This window comes from Crotalus tigris, unplaced genomic scaffold (genome assembly GCF_016545835.1).
Source record: "Crotalus tigris isolate CLP2741 ecotype Arizona unplaced genomic scaffold, ASM1654583v1 scf7180000017880.366895, whole genome shotgun sequence".
NCBI classification, from domain to species: domain Eukaryota; kingdom Metazoa; phylum Chordata; class Lepidosauria; order Squamata; family Viperidae; genus Crotalus; species Crotalus tigris.
In genome coordinates, this window is record NW_024096697.1 from 42872 (window position 1) to 57397 (window position 14526).

Consider the following 14526-nt stretch of genomic DNA (forward strand, 5'->3'; position numbering starts at 1 on the left):
ATCACTTATTAAAAGAGTTGCCAATTCCAGTTGTGGTCTCTAAGCAAGACTTCCTGCACTGCTTGTTTCTCATTAGAAACAGCAACAGATTCCACAGGTTAATTTGCATCATGAGAAGAAACATTGACTTTTGTCTCTCTGTCAACCTGTCTTCGAGAGACATGGGGCACGGTTCACACATTATGCTACAGTATCCTATGCTTTGTCTCATTTTGGCTCTGCACATTGTTCAGACCTAACTATTGTGGTTTGCAAGCCATGTTTATGGGCTGAATCCCACCAACTGTAGTGGAGTTATCTATGGGTTAATGAGATGTGTAACTTGGTCATGCATGAGCACCCTACTGCAGTTTCTTGGTTCCAAATGCCCTCATTTCCTTGTCTTCAGCTTGGTCTTTTGTGATTGGTGGATTAACACCCAGTCTAGGCTGCAAGCATCATCGACTTCACAATAGTGCCATTAGATAAGTCCTGCCAAAGATCCTTGAGGCCAGGGAAAATTGCATCTGCTTTCACTGGCATCTACTGTGCTGGATCAAGCAGAAAGCTAGCTAAGATGTTGGTAAGAGTCCAAGGCAGACCCACAATGCCCTCAAAATTTTATTTTCCCCTCATTCTCAGGGCTTTCACCGTGGTCCCACCAACCCTTAATCCAGAGATGTGATGGAGAGCAATTTTATATTGTTTTGAATGACAACTCCAACCTATTCATTCAACTTGCCTCTTTAAATTGGCCAGGTTTATTCAGGAAAGGTGCTCCTGTGGTTCCAATTTTCAAAAAAGGGGGAAAGGTGGTTCCAGGAAATTATAAGCCAATCACCTTGACATCAATAGCTGGGAAAAGATAATCAAGCAGTAAACCAGTGAGCATCTAGAAAAGAGCAAGGAGATTACTAGATGCCAACATGGGCTTGTTAAGAACAGATCATGCCCGACAAACCTTATTTTCTTCTTTGATTAAGTTACTAAATTAGTGGAACATGGAAATGCTATGAATTTAGTGTATTTGGACTTTAGTAAGGTATTTGATAAAGTAGATCACAGCCTACATCTTGGTAAGATAGAGCAATGTGGGATAGACAGTACCCCCACCAGATGGATTCGCACTTGGCTGACTAACCACAGTCAGTATGTAGTCCTCAATTGAACTACATCTACGTGGAGGGAGGCATGCAGCAAGATACTTCAAGGTTCTGTATTGGGGCCAGTACTCTCCAACATTTTTATAAATGTTCCAGATGAGGGATAGAAGGGGAAATTTGCAGACGATACCAAGCTGGGGAAAATTCCTAACACTTTGAATGTTAGACTGAAGATTCAGAAGGATCCTCACAGACCTGAGCATTGGGTCATAGCCGACAAGATGCAGTTCAGAGATGAGAAAAGTATGGTATTGTACTTAGGTAGAAAAAACCAAATGTATAGGTACAGAACAGATGGTACCCAGCTCAGAAGTAGTAATTGTGAGAGGGATCTAAGTGTCCTGATGGACCACCACTTAACTACCAGTATGAACCAACAGTGTGCTGCCAAAAAGACATCAACAGAGAGATAGCATCAAGATCATAAGAAGTGATAATACCGCTTTATATTGTGCCAGTGAGGTCACACTTGGAATGCTGCATCCAGTTCTGGTCACCAAGATACAAAAAAGATGCTGAGGTCCTAGAAAGAGTGTGTAGAAGAGCAACAATCATGATAAAGAGTCTGGAGGCTAAATCATATGATGAATGGTTAAGGAAACTAGATATGTCTAACCTAACAAAGAGAAGGTTTAAGGATGACATGATAGTCCGTGTTCCGGTATTTAGGAGCTGTCAAGAGAGGGGGTTGATTTATTCTCCAAAGCATCTGAGAGTAGGATAGGAAGTAATAGATAGAAGCTTGTCAAAGAGAGATCCAGCCTGGAACTAAGGAGAAATTTTCCTGTTAGTGAGAACAATTAATCAATGGAACAGCTGGCTTCCCAGACTTGTGGGTGTTCCATCACTGGAGGTTTTCAAGAAATGATTGGATAACCATTTGTCTGAGATGGTAAAAGTTCCCCTGCCTTAGGCAGGGAGTTGGACTAGACCTTCAAGGTTCATTCTAGTTCTGTGGTTCTATTCTACATTCTGAAGTGAGTGGCCTCTGTTGTGTGTTGTATCTTTCAAGTGAGCCAAAATCCATGCTGGCTGAGTGTGATAGAATTCATAATGCAGCACAACAGGTGAGGTAAACTAATTTTGTGTAATGCCTCCCTCCCTCCCCCCTATAAATGTATGTATTACATTGGGGTGTTCTTATTACATTTTGTCTCCCAGCCTGAAAATACAAAGTTGAAGTATAAAAAATACTTAAAGAAACACATTTAGTTGTTAAGATTAAAAACCAGAACTGGAAATATTAGGAAATTTTATTTGGTGCATATTTTCAAGAAAAGAATTCTAACCTATACTTTCTAGATCACAGGTAAACAGTTAATTTTCCCAAGGGACCACATGAGAAACTGGGACTGTTGTGGAGGTCCAAATCAATAGGCCACTCACGCCTGGCTACTGTTCTTCTGCCATAGGCACAGGAAGTGCTTTCTCTCACCAGCTGACTAAAGGAATGCACACAGCTTCTTTTCCTGTCACCTGCATTGCATTTATATAAATGTGATTTTCTAACTTCCAATTGACCTCACATGGACAGGACAGGGACAGCTAAAGAGCGGGACGTGGCCTGGAAGACCATAAAATGCCTAGGTCTGTTTCTAGACTAACATGCTACCAGAACAGTTTTTTTTAAAAGGTAGATTATGGTTTAGAAATGGTGTACAGGGACATGATGATTCAACCCAACCCCACAGCCTGCTTCCAATAATATTCAGTCAGATATTTCCAGAAAACTCCTGTTTAGCTTTTTGTCTCCAGCAACTACTAGTAATATGCTGCCTCTGATGAGTCTTCAATTTAGCTATTGTGGATTAAAATGCCCATTGATGAAAACTTTGTTCCATGAATATACCCATGATTTTTGAGGACCACTTCATCTATGTCAAACTTGGGGGACCAAGCAATTTTAAGAATGTGCAGCCATGTGATGTTTTGTCCTACTTCTGTGATTTTATCCTAGCTAGATAACTTCAGACTTTGGCATTCTGAAGACTGACTCTGAAAGGAAATTATCTGCATGTTGAATTTTCTGTTGCTGTAAGCCTAGTGTGATTAGGATCCCTGACTGCAAGGAAGATTCATGTGTACTGTGCTGCCATCAAAATTCTTGCACCAGTCTTCTTGTTCAACATGAGAAGGGCTGGGTGAGATGTAAGGAAATAAAAAGTAGGTCTTGAATATAGGATATAATTCCTCCCGCCATGAAGACTTTGCAACAGTCTAATTTGAACTATGCAAGTGTGTTATTTAGCTGATGTTCTCAAGGACTGGATCTATCAAAGTCCAATCCTTGGAAACTAGTTTTTAAATTCTTCTTCCAAGGAAGAGACCAGGCTCAGAATTCACAATCTTCAGAAACAGACCTGAGCTACACGCCTTCCATATACCTCTGCCAGCTGTGTCCCGTATTCATAGAGTGATTGCTTCCATTGTCTATGTTGCTGCAGCTTGGAAACAAAGCTAATAAGTTCCTTACTAGGTGAAATTACTAGACTGGCCAAGCTGGAGAAGAAAGAAAAACCAAGGTCATTTAAATGCACATTTCTGCAATCATCTACCCTTTAATTGCACGTTTGTTAATGGAAATACTATTTGCAGATATTTTTTCCTAATTTAATGCATTGATGTTCATAATAGTTTTTGAATGTTTACATTTTAGTATATATTCTGTATTACTTCCTCTGATAGGATTTTTAAAAAGTAGGATAAAAAGAATATTGATGCTTTTGAACTTTGATGTTAGAGGAAGACTTCTGAGAATATAATGGACAGCCAAGAAAAAGAAAGGATCATCGAACAAATCAATCCAGAGTTCTTACTTAAAGCACAAGTGATCAGGCTCAAATTATCATTCTTTGGACAAAGTATGGTAAGACCTAATATTCTGGAGATACCTGTAATGCTGGGAAAAGTGAAAGGAAAGAGAACAAGAAGGAGACCATCAACAAGGTGAATGAATTAAATTATAGCAGCAACAGATTGGCTGTTAAAAGACTTGAAGGACCAGGTGATAGACAGATCTTCTTGGAGGATGGATAGATAGATAGATAGATAGATAGATAGATAGATAGATAGATAGATAGATAGATAGATAGATAGAGATTCATTAAGAATTGATACTAACCTGATGGCACATAAGCATTTTATTTGTATCAAGAAATGGCTAGCAGACACAGAATTTGGAGAATTGCACATTTTGAAGGATAACTAACATTTTGGTTCAATAGCAATAGTACTTACACTTATATACCACTTCACAGTGTTTTACAGCCCTTTCTAAGTGGTTTACAGAGTCGGCATATTTCCCCCAACAATCTGGGTCCTCATTTTACTGACCTCGGAAGGATGGAAGGCTGAGTCAACCTTGAGCCAGTCAGGATTGAACTCTTGGCAGTGGGCAGAGTCAGCTTGCAATACTGCATTCTAACCAATCCACCATCACAGCTCCTGAAATTTTGGTTCCAAAATATAACATTAGATAAAATTGCAGTCCAAATGCAAACAAAATATTTTTTCTCCATTCCTAATCTAGAATAGGCATGTCAAACTCACGACATCATGTGACATTGCACGACGTATCGGAGCTTTTTCGCCATTGCCAGCAATGGGATGACTGCGGCTCAGCAGTTTGACACCCCTGGTCTAGGATGATGATGATGATGATGATGATGATGATGACGATGATGGCAACGACGACTATGTGCCATGGTCCAATATTCCATCAGTTCCTATTAGTCATCTAACTTTGCAATAACCAAAGTACTGATCTAACTTTATCTTTTAGTATTAAAAACTCTTGGAAATGGACAGTATCTTCTATGGTATCTTGGATGTTGACATCTTTTCTGTACAGAACAATCTTAGTCTGATTTTCTTTGATCAAGTACTATTTGTCTATCAGTGTCCTTTATTGTACCAATTTGAGGTTAAAACTTCCTACTGAGTTCAGATATTTTTGGAAAACATTGCTTGTTTGTCTGTGTCATGTAATACTGCTATTTGTGTTTTCTAACAGCTCTCTGAAATTCTTTGTTCCTTCCTGAGATACTTGTGTTTCTTTTAAAGTGATTCCTGATATTTGAAAATGATGAGAAATTTGCTTAAATTGAGCCAGTTTTGTGTAGCACGTACAAGCTAGAATCAGGAGATTGTAAATTCTAGTTCTGCCTTAGACATGAAGCTAGCTGGGTGACCTTGGGCCAATTACTACCTCTCAGCTGTTGGAAGCAAGCAATGGAAACCACTTTTGAAATCTTTCCAAGAAAAAAGGCACAAAAAAATAAGTCAGGGGTCTTCAAACTTGGCCCTTTTATGACCTGTGGACTTCAACTCCCAGAATTCCTCAGCCAGGCACGCAAGTCATAACAGGGCCAAGTTTGAAGACCCCTGAAATAAGTGCTCAAACTGATTCATTTTGTCCTTTAGCTTATCCTGGAACTTGCACACAAACTGTCTGTAATCCATCCACAGTGAGCTCTCGGCCATGCCGTTGTTGTCCTAACTGAGCTCTTCTATATCCTTGTACCATAATACAGTTGATGTGATTTCTGGCAATTCCATCTGGTGATGTCTGTACATATAACCTTCATTTCAGTTGTTTAAAAACGGTGTTAGCAATGAAGAAATTGTTGGTTGACAGAAATTAATAAGTCATTCATTCCAACTACATTTGTCTCCTTAATATTAGAAATATATTTCCAATGCCAATATTTAACATGCTAGCCTCAAACAACAAGGAGGAGCATATCTTGCTTGGATTTTTGTCAATCTCAGACAAATGCGACCATAAAACTCATGAAGCTCCTCTTCTTCTGTATCAGTAGTTGGAGCAGAAACTTGGATTATTTACTTGCTTATTTGTATCCTGCCTTTATTATTTTTACAAATAACTCAAGGCGATGAACATATCTAACCCCTTCCTACTACTACTTTCTCCACAACAATAACCCTGTGAGGTGAGCCGGGTTGAGAAAGAGTGACTGGCCCAAGTTCACCCAGTGGGCTTTCATAGCTAAGGCAGGACTAGAACTCACAGTCTCTTACTTTCTAACCTGGCACCTTGAGCACGAGACCAAACTCTCTGTAATTGCTATAGTAAAAGATTATCCATGAAGTGTAATTGATATTATTTAGTTATGGATTGCAGTGTGTTCTTGCTCTACCCTTCGTAAGAAAGCAGCACCCTTCGGTCTTTGTTTTTCACGTCTTGAGTAATACCAAGGATACAGGAGACATTACATTGGTGAAGGTTGCAGTAGTTCCCTGTCGAAAATTATTGCAAATAATCTTTGCTTTAGATGAGGGAAGAAAACTCATTTGTCAATCTCCAAGGGGAACCTATGGCTTACAATTTTTATAAACGGTTATCATTTCCCTGCTCTGCTTATCTTATTTTCTTTTCTTGATCAAAGGCAAAAATAAGCTTTACTCTTTCCTTCCAGAAAAATCCCTCGCAAGCCCTTACTTATTTTAGATGCCCTTTTCTTTTCCAGTTTGTCATTAGAGATTTGGTGACCAGAAAGTACAGTCTTCCAAACCTGGCTATACTTTCACTTTATATAATGGCATTGATGCTTGCAATTTTGTATTCAATCACTTTCTTAATAACTCCAAGCTCTGAACATTCCCCCTTTTAGGGCTGTAGCCTGCTAAGAACATCTAGCTGAGATAAGTTTCATAGGTAGTTACAACCAATTTAAAATCCATCACTGGATGTGAGAAGGTAAAATTATTGTTATTTTGTCAATCTGTGAGTTGCTTTACATTTTTCTCCTGCTAAATCTTATTTGTCATTTTAATGAGCAGTCACCCATATTTGGAGGGATTCTGTAAGAGTCTGAACAATCAACCTAGATTTTACTTTTCTAACTAATTTGTCATCAGTAACCATCTGGCTAAATGATATTACTATGTTTTTTTAAAGAATAATGTCCTCTTCTATACCTCTTAAATATATGCATTTATCCCATTTCATTATTGTAGAAGATAAAAAAATCCTCCTATTTTCAATCTAGTTCTGGTTTGCATATGGTCTGTTTTTTCTAATTCTGCCTCAATTTGTGCTATAAATATACTGATTATGTGCCATCAAGTTACATTTAATGTGTTAGATAGATATTTTCCAAGAAGCAATGGATAGAAACTAATCAAGGTGAGAAGCAACCTAGAACTAAGGAGAAATTTCCTGACAGTTAGAATAATTAATCAGTGGAACAGCTTGCCTTTAAAAGTTGTAGGTACTCTAGTATTAGAGGTTTTTAAGAAGAGATTGGACAACTATTTATCTGAAATAGTATAGGGTCTCCTGCTTGAGCTGGGTGTTGAACTAGAAGACCTCCAAGGTCCTTTCCAACTCTTTATTCTGCTATTCTATTATGATGATCTGTCCCTAACTTGGTCCTTCAGGTTTTCCAAGGATGCATCCATGCCCACTGTAATTGAATCCATCTATCTTCTGCTGGCTGTTCTTCTCTTTCCTTTCACCTTTCCTAGCATTAGAGCCTCTCCAGAGAATTAGGTCTTTTCATGTGTCCAAAGTCAGTTAATTTGAGCCTGGTCATATATGTCTTGAATGAGAACTCTGGATCCATTGTGAATGTATGCATTTTTACATATCTATATATTTGTAAATATTGTACACCAAAGTATATATTTTTAAATAGAGTATATCCTAAAATATGCATTTCATTCAATTTAGCCACTTGCATTTGTTGAATCAAGATCTGTTTCCTAAAAGCCCTCAAGAATAACTGGATGCCTTTGTGTATCAGAAAAAAATGGACCAAACAAAATCCAGAAGCTTTTGTAAAGAACAATACTGTGAGGTAGGCAAGGCTGACAATGAGCATTCAACTTCACTCAGTAAAATAATACAGAAAGCCAGAATTACAGAATGTAAACTACTGAGGTTTATACTGTAATGGGAGAAAAAAGCTAAGGGTATACCACAGATAATTAATTTATAGAACTACAAATAATTAATTTATAGAACTAATTTATAGAATTTATAGGCCAGAAATAGAGGGAGACAGCACAAATTCATGAAGGAAGGGAAAAGAAAATGTCAATAGCTCTGGACTATTGATTTTGGAGTGAAACATTAGCCTTCAATATAATATATGAGGGGAAAAAATGAAAGAAGGACATTACCATTTTTGTATTCTAAAAAACAATTGTGCATAAATGTTGGTATCAAATAAATATCTAAAAAGAATGTTCCTCAGAACACGTTGAATAATTCTTTAGTATTTCAATTTTTAAACAGCAATCTTATCATTTCTCTCTTGTAGTAAACTTGCTTTTTAACAACAGCAACAATGACACCTTAATTCAACAGCTTCTGTAACTCTGCATTTAGAATAATCAAAGCTTTTATCTGGCTAATCCCTCCTGAATCTGAGCAATTTTGTTCTCCTGCAAGAGGAAATATAGTCTGCACCTAATTTTGCAGACTAAAAAAAAAAAAAAAATACACACAGCCTTTGCATCTTTTTTTTTAAGTTAGAGAATTTTAATTATTTATGCCATTTCTGTGTCATCTTGTCCCCAAGAAATCAGGCTGCAAATCATTTTTCACTCCACGCACATTGTAACAACTTGTGAGATGGGCCTGGCTGCCAAGTAGTGTCTGGCCTAAGGTCACCCTTTGAGCTTTATTTCTAAGTGGGAATTTGAACCCTGACCCCTCCTTCTTCTCCCCCTCCAGATCTTGCCTGCCATGTCATCTACATCTACTGCATGATAATAGGCAAATCCATCCTCCAATCCCCAAAGCATCAAAAGAGGACAAGGTTTAGCATCTTTGCACTTCTTCCCAAACTCAGCAAGTGAAACCTGAAATCTTCTGCTCAGTTATTGAGATAAACATGGGGGGGAGGGCAAAGGGGAATTTAAAAAGAATCAACAAGGCAGGTTCTATCACAATGGCCGTCACCATCTTGATTTTTCAACCCACTTTGCAAGCTCACCTGTGTAACTCGCATAAGTTGATCTTCCTACTTCAGACCCATGTTTTACTCCCATTTTTTCCCAATTCCTTAGTTATACCCTTAGATGATGCCATTGGCTGCTGTCAACCAATTAGGGACCACACAATTCCATAAACCAGGGGTCTCCAACCCTAGGCCATGGCCCACCTCCCAGCATTGAGCCATTCAGAACTGGGCCACGAAAGTGGCGGCTGAATGCGCAAGCGTGTGCATCCCCATTTCACGAACAGCAGGCTGGTGCATATATGCATGCTCCATTTGTGCTAGTGGCATGCGTGTGTGCCTGCCACTCCCAAAAATAGAGCTGTGCACGCGCTTGCCCACTGCTCATTTGAAACCATCCTCTCTCTCCACCCCCCTAGTCCGCAAAGCTGAAAAGGTTGGGGAACTCTGCCATAAAGAACTGTTTGTTTCATGAATATATCATGTAAAATAGAAGGAAAGGGCTAAGAGGAGGGAGGTATCTTTCAGTTCTCCACATTTCTGATTTGCTCCAGCAGCTTTTTGGCAAGCCAGAGTAACTTTTAGGACCACCACCTTCTGTTTCTGAACTGCCATCTCATTGCAGGGGAAAACAGCAGCAATACCGATGTCCATCCCACATAGACAACGGCAGGAAGTCTTCTACTGCTCACCTGGCTACCAGTCTGAGTACACACTCTTCCATACTACCCGAATCATCAAGTATGTTTTTTTGGATGGAAGCCAGAACATTGTCCCATTGTCTCAGGCCTCCTCTGGCTTCGAGTCTCAACTTGGCTATGTGGAGTCTAATAAGGGCTATTACTATCCACTTGTCATTCCGGACCACAGCCTGGCCAGTTCCTTTTGGCCACTGGACCTTGGGCGTCTTCCCATTTTCATCACTCTCTCCAAGTGTCAAGAGAAGCCAAGTGCTGGCTGGGGGCGGCCTCTTTTTTCTCGGGATCGATTGCCTGTGTTCCGGCAGTTGTGTGGAGAAGGGGTGCTGTTAACATCCCATAACCATGAGAATAAAGTGGGTCTGAAACCAAGCAAAGATGAATTGGAAAAAACGGAGGATGCAAAGGCACAGGAAATAGGAGGAAATATAGATGGAGAGGGGGAGGAAGAAGAACAGGAAGAGGAAGAGGAAGAAGAGGAGGAAGAGGAGGAAGAGGAGGAGGAAAAGGAGGATAGAAGCTGCATGCTCCAGAATAACTGCTCAGGAAAGGGGAGCTAAGCTCTAAGGGGCTTTTTTTTTCCAAATTCACAATAAAATCTGGGGTGCCAAATTACTTTCCCCTCCTCTATAATTTTTGAATCTGCATCCCTGTAGGATGTTGCTTTCTGTATTACAGCAAAGCTGGAGAGCAGATTCAGGCACTTTCTCAGTTTCTTAAAATGGTATGATTCTATAAGATTTACATTTCTAAAACTACAGTCAAGTTATCATCCACCCTTATTCACACGTGATGCTTATATAGACTGATTCTATAGAAGAACAGAGCTATCAGTAAATTCTTTCACCCATAGTCATGGCAGGTAGTGAGAAGAATTGGATTGCTTAAGTGAGAAAAATGGAACTATGTGTGGGCTCTCAAATGTGAAGAATTAGTAATGAGAAAAGACTCAGAGATTAGAATAATTAGATGAATTAGAATAATTTCATTAGAATAATCAAAGACACAAATGCATACATTAAACCTTGGATGAAACTGGCAGCTACTTACTTAAAACTCTAGAAAAGAATGAGAGGACAGGAACTGAATGTAAAATTTGAAGCATGGAGAGAAAACAGCCCTTCAAATTCCTAAATTCAAATCCATAAATTGGAGTCAAAGCATAGCAATTAATTCCCACATTATCAGAAGCAACTTATTTGAGCAGGGTTGACCTGCTTAAAAAGAGGTTAGAGATAAAGGGAAGAAATAGACACAGGAGGAGCAAAAAGGAAACTGGAGATGCAAATGTTATCTGCTGCAATGTTGGTGGGCAGGAAGTGGGCAGAGACAACTGCCTGTGTTACAGAAGGAATCAGATCCTCTGGGCTGGTCTGTGGAGCTGACATAACAATAGCAATAGCATTTAGACTTATATACCGCTTCATAGTGCTTTACAGCCCCTCTCTAAGCTGTTACAGAGTGAGCATATTGCCCAACAATCTGGGTCCTCATTTTATCAACCTCGGAAGGATGGAAGGCTGAGTCAACTTTGAGCCAGTCAGGATTGAACTCCTTGGCTGTGAACAGAGTCAGCCTGCAATACTGCATTCTAACCACTGCGCCAAGTTGGATCCCCTTTAGTGAATTCATAATGAAGAATTATACATTATACAATTATACATTGATGTGAGCCAGTTTGATGTAGAGGTTAAAGATGCTGGATGAGGAGCAGGGAAATCAAAATCAGGCATGACTTTGGGATGACTTGGGCTAATCTCTCTTTCTCAGGCTTCTGAGAGGATGTCAAAAGTATAACCTGAACATGTTATAAGACTGACTTGAAGGATCATAGCGGTAGAGTAAAATTATTGGATCTCTTCTTAAAACTAAGAAGAGATGGGTGCTACCCCATTCAAGGTCCAATTACCAGAGCTTCCCCTCACTGGACATATTTAAGTGCAGACAAATATATATATATATATATATATATATATATATATATATATATATATATATATATATATATGCTTTAATATGGGTTACTGAACAGGGGGTTAGACATGAGGGCTTAAAAGGTTCCTTTCAACTGCATAAATCAATAATTGTTTGTTTAAATATCTTGGCATTTGGAAACTGTTTTTATGGTGGTTGTTTTGCTCCAGAATAAAAGGAAGACAATCCTGTGGACATTAATTGGTTTATCGTAACTAGTGGAAAGATACTTGAAAACAAAGAGGGTTTTTGGTGCCATCCATCTTCAGTTGCTGCATTTTTTAATCTCAGAGCCTTCCTATAATTAATTTTGAGGGAAAGGAAGTATGGAGTATAAAAATGTAAAAAAATAGAGAGGAATGCTCCTTATCTATCAATTAGATGCTCAGGTCAGTAAGAGATAATGGAGCTATCAGAATTCTGACATGTGTCATTGTTGGGGTAGAAGTGGGTGGGTGATCTACAGTGAAACCATACCAAGTTCCATGTACATGGTTGGAAAAATTAAGTAGTTCTCATTAAAAAAATGTTTACCCAAAAAAGTTTGAAAGGCTGGATTAACCTCTTATTCATCAAAGAATGATATTCTCTAAAAACGAAATTATGACAAGCCCTGTAATTGCTTTGCATTTTTCTTTTCCATCCAACCTGGCCTCCCCATGACATTTGTCCAAAAATGTCACTCTTCTCCTTCCATACCTTTTGCTCCTAAGACCCTGGAAGTTTCTTGCAGTACTTAGAGCCTGCACTTGCTTGCTCTATACAACCTGATTATTGTTGTGTATTATTGTTGTTATTTTATTCAGCATTCTTGCCATGGTGACTCTGGATGCAGACCAAACTTTGCAAACAATAATATGAATCATAATACCAAACAAACCACACACATAAGGAAAACAAAAAATATGGCAACTAAGGGTAAGACCTCTAGAACAATAATAATCCACCTAGGTTCCACTGTCTTCTGGACCTTGGTAACTGAGCATACAACAAGGACAACACTCATCTTTGCTTAACACTTTTCTGAATGATGAACCTTTCTCCAAATCTTTCGTTTATTCTCCCGCATAATTTATTTCCAATTTATATTCTTCTTGCTGCATTCAGCAAACAAAGTTGAACTCCAAACTTATCCATCTCTTTAGACTAATTTGCAGTCACTGCTTGCAATCAACTATTGTTTCAAGAATGTTTTCACAACTACTAGTACCAAGCTATGTTTCTCTATTCCAGCGGTTCTCAACCTATGGGTCGCGACCCCATTTGGGGTCGATCGACCATTTCTCGGGGGTCGCCAAACAAGGCGATCCGCCATTTTTCCCACACGGGGGCAGCGCCGTGCATGGGGGCGGCGCCGCACATGGGGGCGGCGCCGCGCATACGCGGCACGTTTGTGTGACGGGGGTCGCCGTCACACAAACATTGAGAAGCACTGCTCTATTCTATATTGCTATATTTGATTTTTTCCTTCATGAAGAACTTTGCATTTATCTTTGTTCATTTACATGGTGTTACTTTCAGTCCATTTTTCTGACCTATCATGATTGTTTTCAATTTCCTTTTGGTCTGCTGGAGCATTTGCTATCCCATCACATGTGTGTCATTTACATATTTGATAAGCATTTCTTTTATCTCACCCGAAACAGAAATATGAACACTGGAAAGTATTGTTCTGAACCATTGGGTATCTCAGTTGATACCTTATTCCACTTTGATAAGAAATTATTGATGATTTGCTTTGATACAGTTTTTAACTTTCACATGTGAACCTATTCACATACCATCCATGATATATTTAACAAGTTTGCTAATCAGACTATCATGGGGTACTCTGTCAAGTGCTTTGTTGAAATTAAGATATGTCTATAGCGGTCTGAAAATTCATTAAGAAAATTGTTAGATTAAAAAAATAAGATAAGGTTAATCTGAGAAGACATGCTCTTGACATATTCACAGTGATGTCTAGTAATTATCACAAATGTGAGCCACTGAAAGAGAACAAGATTGGATATGACTGCTCAACTTGTAGTGAAAAGAGCATTCCACTTTATAATATGAAAAATATATTATAGCTTTTTGGCAGAAATAGTATAAGTGTTTAACCTAACTCCCAATCCTTGACCCTGGAATGAGGGACAGTCAACAGACAGTCAGAGGAACTCCAATATTTATGGCACATGTTAATACCATTAGGATACCTACAAATGTGAAAATTTACAATGTCAATCGAATAGCTTATCAAATCATTCCAGGGGAAATGGCAGTGGGTGGTTACATAATCTCTTTATTTTTCTGTTATCTATCTATTTTGATGTTATTGCCAACATACATAATGGCAGGAGTGGATTTGCTTGGAGCTTTTTCCTGCAGTCTGCTGGCAGGGAGCCCAGTGGCTCACTGTAAGTTATTTCCGATAAAGTAAACTGTTATTTCTATCCCCAAAATGCTTTGGTGTTGCTTTAAAGATTATTTTCCTCACAATAAACCTAACTAAAGTCCTTACGATAGAGGCTAGGATTTATTTATTTATTTAGCATATGGCATATCATACACGGACTAGCAATATAATTGTCCCCAAGGTGTTTTTTCAGGAGGCACCTGGACTTACTTGTTTTTCTTTGAAGATGTTTCACTTCTCATCCAAGAAGCTTCTCCAGCTCTGATTGGATGGTGGGGAATGGAAGGATTTATATTCCTTGCAGACAGTTGGTCATTTGCATTCTTTGAGAGAGTCATTGAGGTCATTTGGAGGTTTATCTGTGTCCTCAGATAGGAAGCAAAATG

General features: G+C 38.8%; 1 protein-coding gene across 9 annotated transcripts; it reads left to right on the forward strand.

Annotated features, from left to right (window-relative positions):
• The first annotated feature begins 476 nt into the window (after positions 1 to 476).
• On the forward strand, positions 477 to 10353 carry LOC120308178 (ankyrin repeat and KH domain-containing protein mask-like). 9 transcript variants are annotated; one of them, XM_039343858.1, is made up of 5 exons: positions 495 to 562; positions 3100 to 3305; positions 7837 to 7963; positions 8845 to 8929; positions 9696 to 10353. In XM_039343858.1, exons 3-5 carry the CDS (start codon positions 7893 to 7895, stop codon positions 10326 to 10328), a joined length of 789 nt encoding a protein of 262 aa, XP_039199792.1. In that variant the 5' UTR covers positions 495 to 562; positions 3100 to 3305; positions 7837 to 7892; the 3' UTR covers positions 10329 to 10353. The 9 variants fall into 9 exon arrangements, with proteins under 9 accessions (XP_039199791.1, XP_039199795.1, XP_039199800.1 ...); XM_039343859.1 differs by having other exon boundaries at positions 3100 to 3290; XM_039343860.1 differs by lacking the exon at positions 3100 to 3305 and adding an exon at positions 2155 to 2209 and having other exon boundaries at positions 496 to 562.
• The last annotated feature ends 4173 nt before the right edge of the window (positions 10354 to 14526 follow it).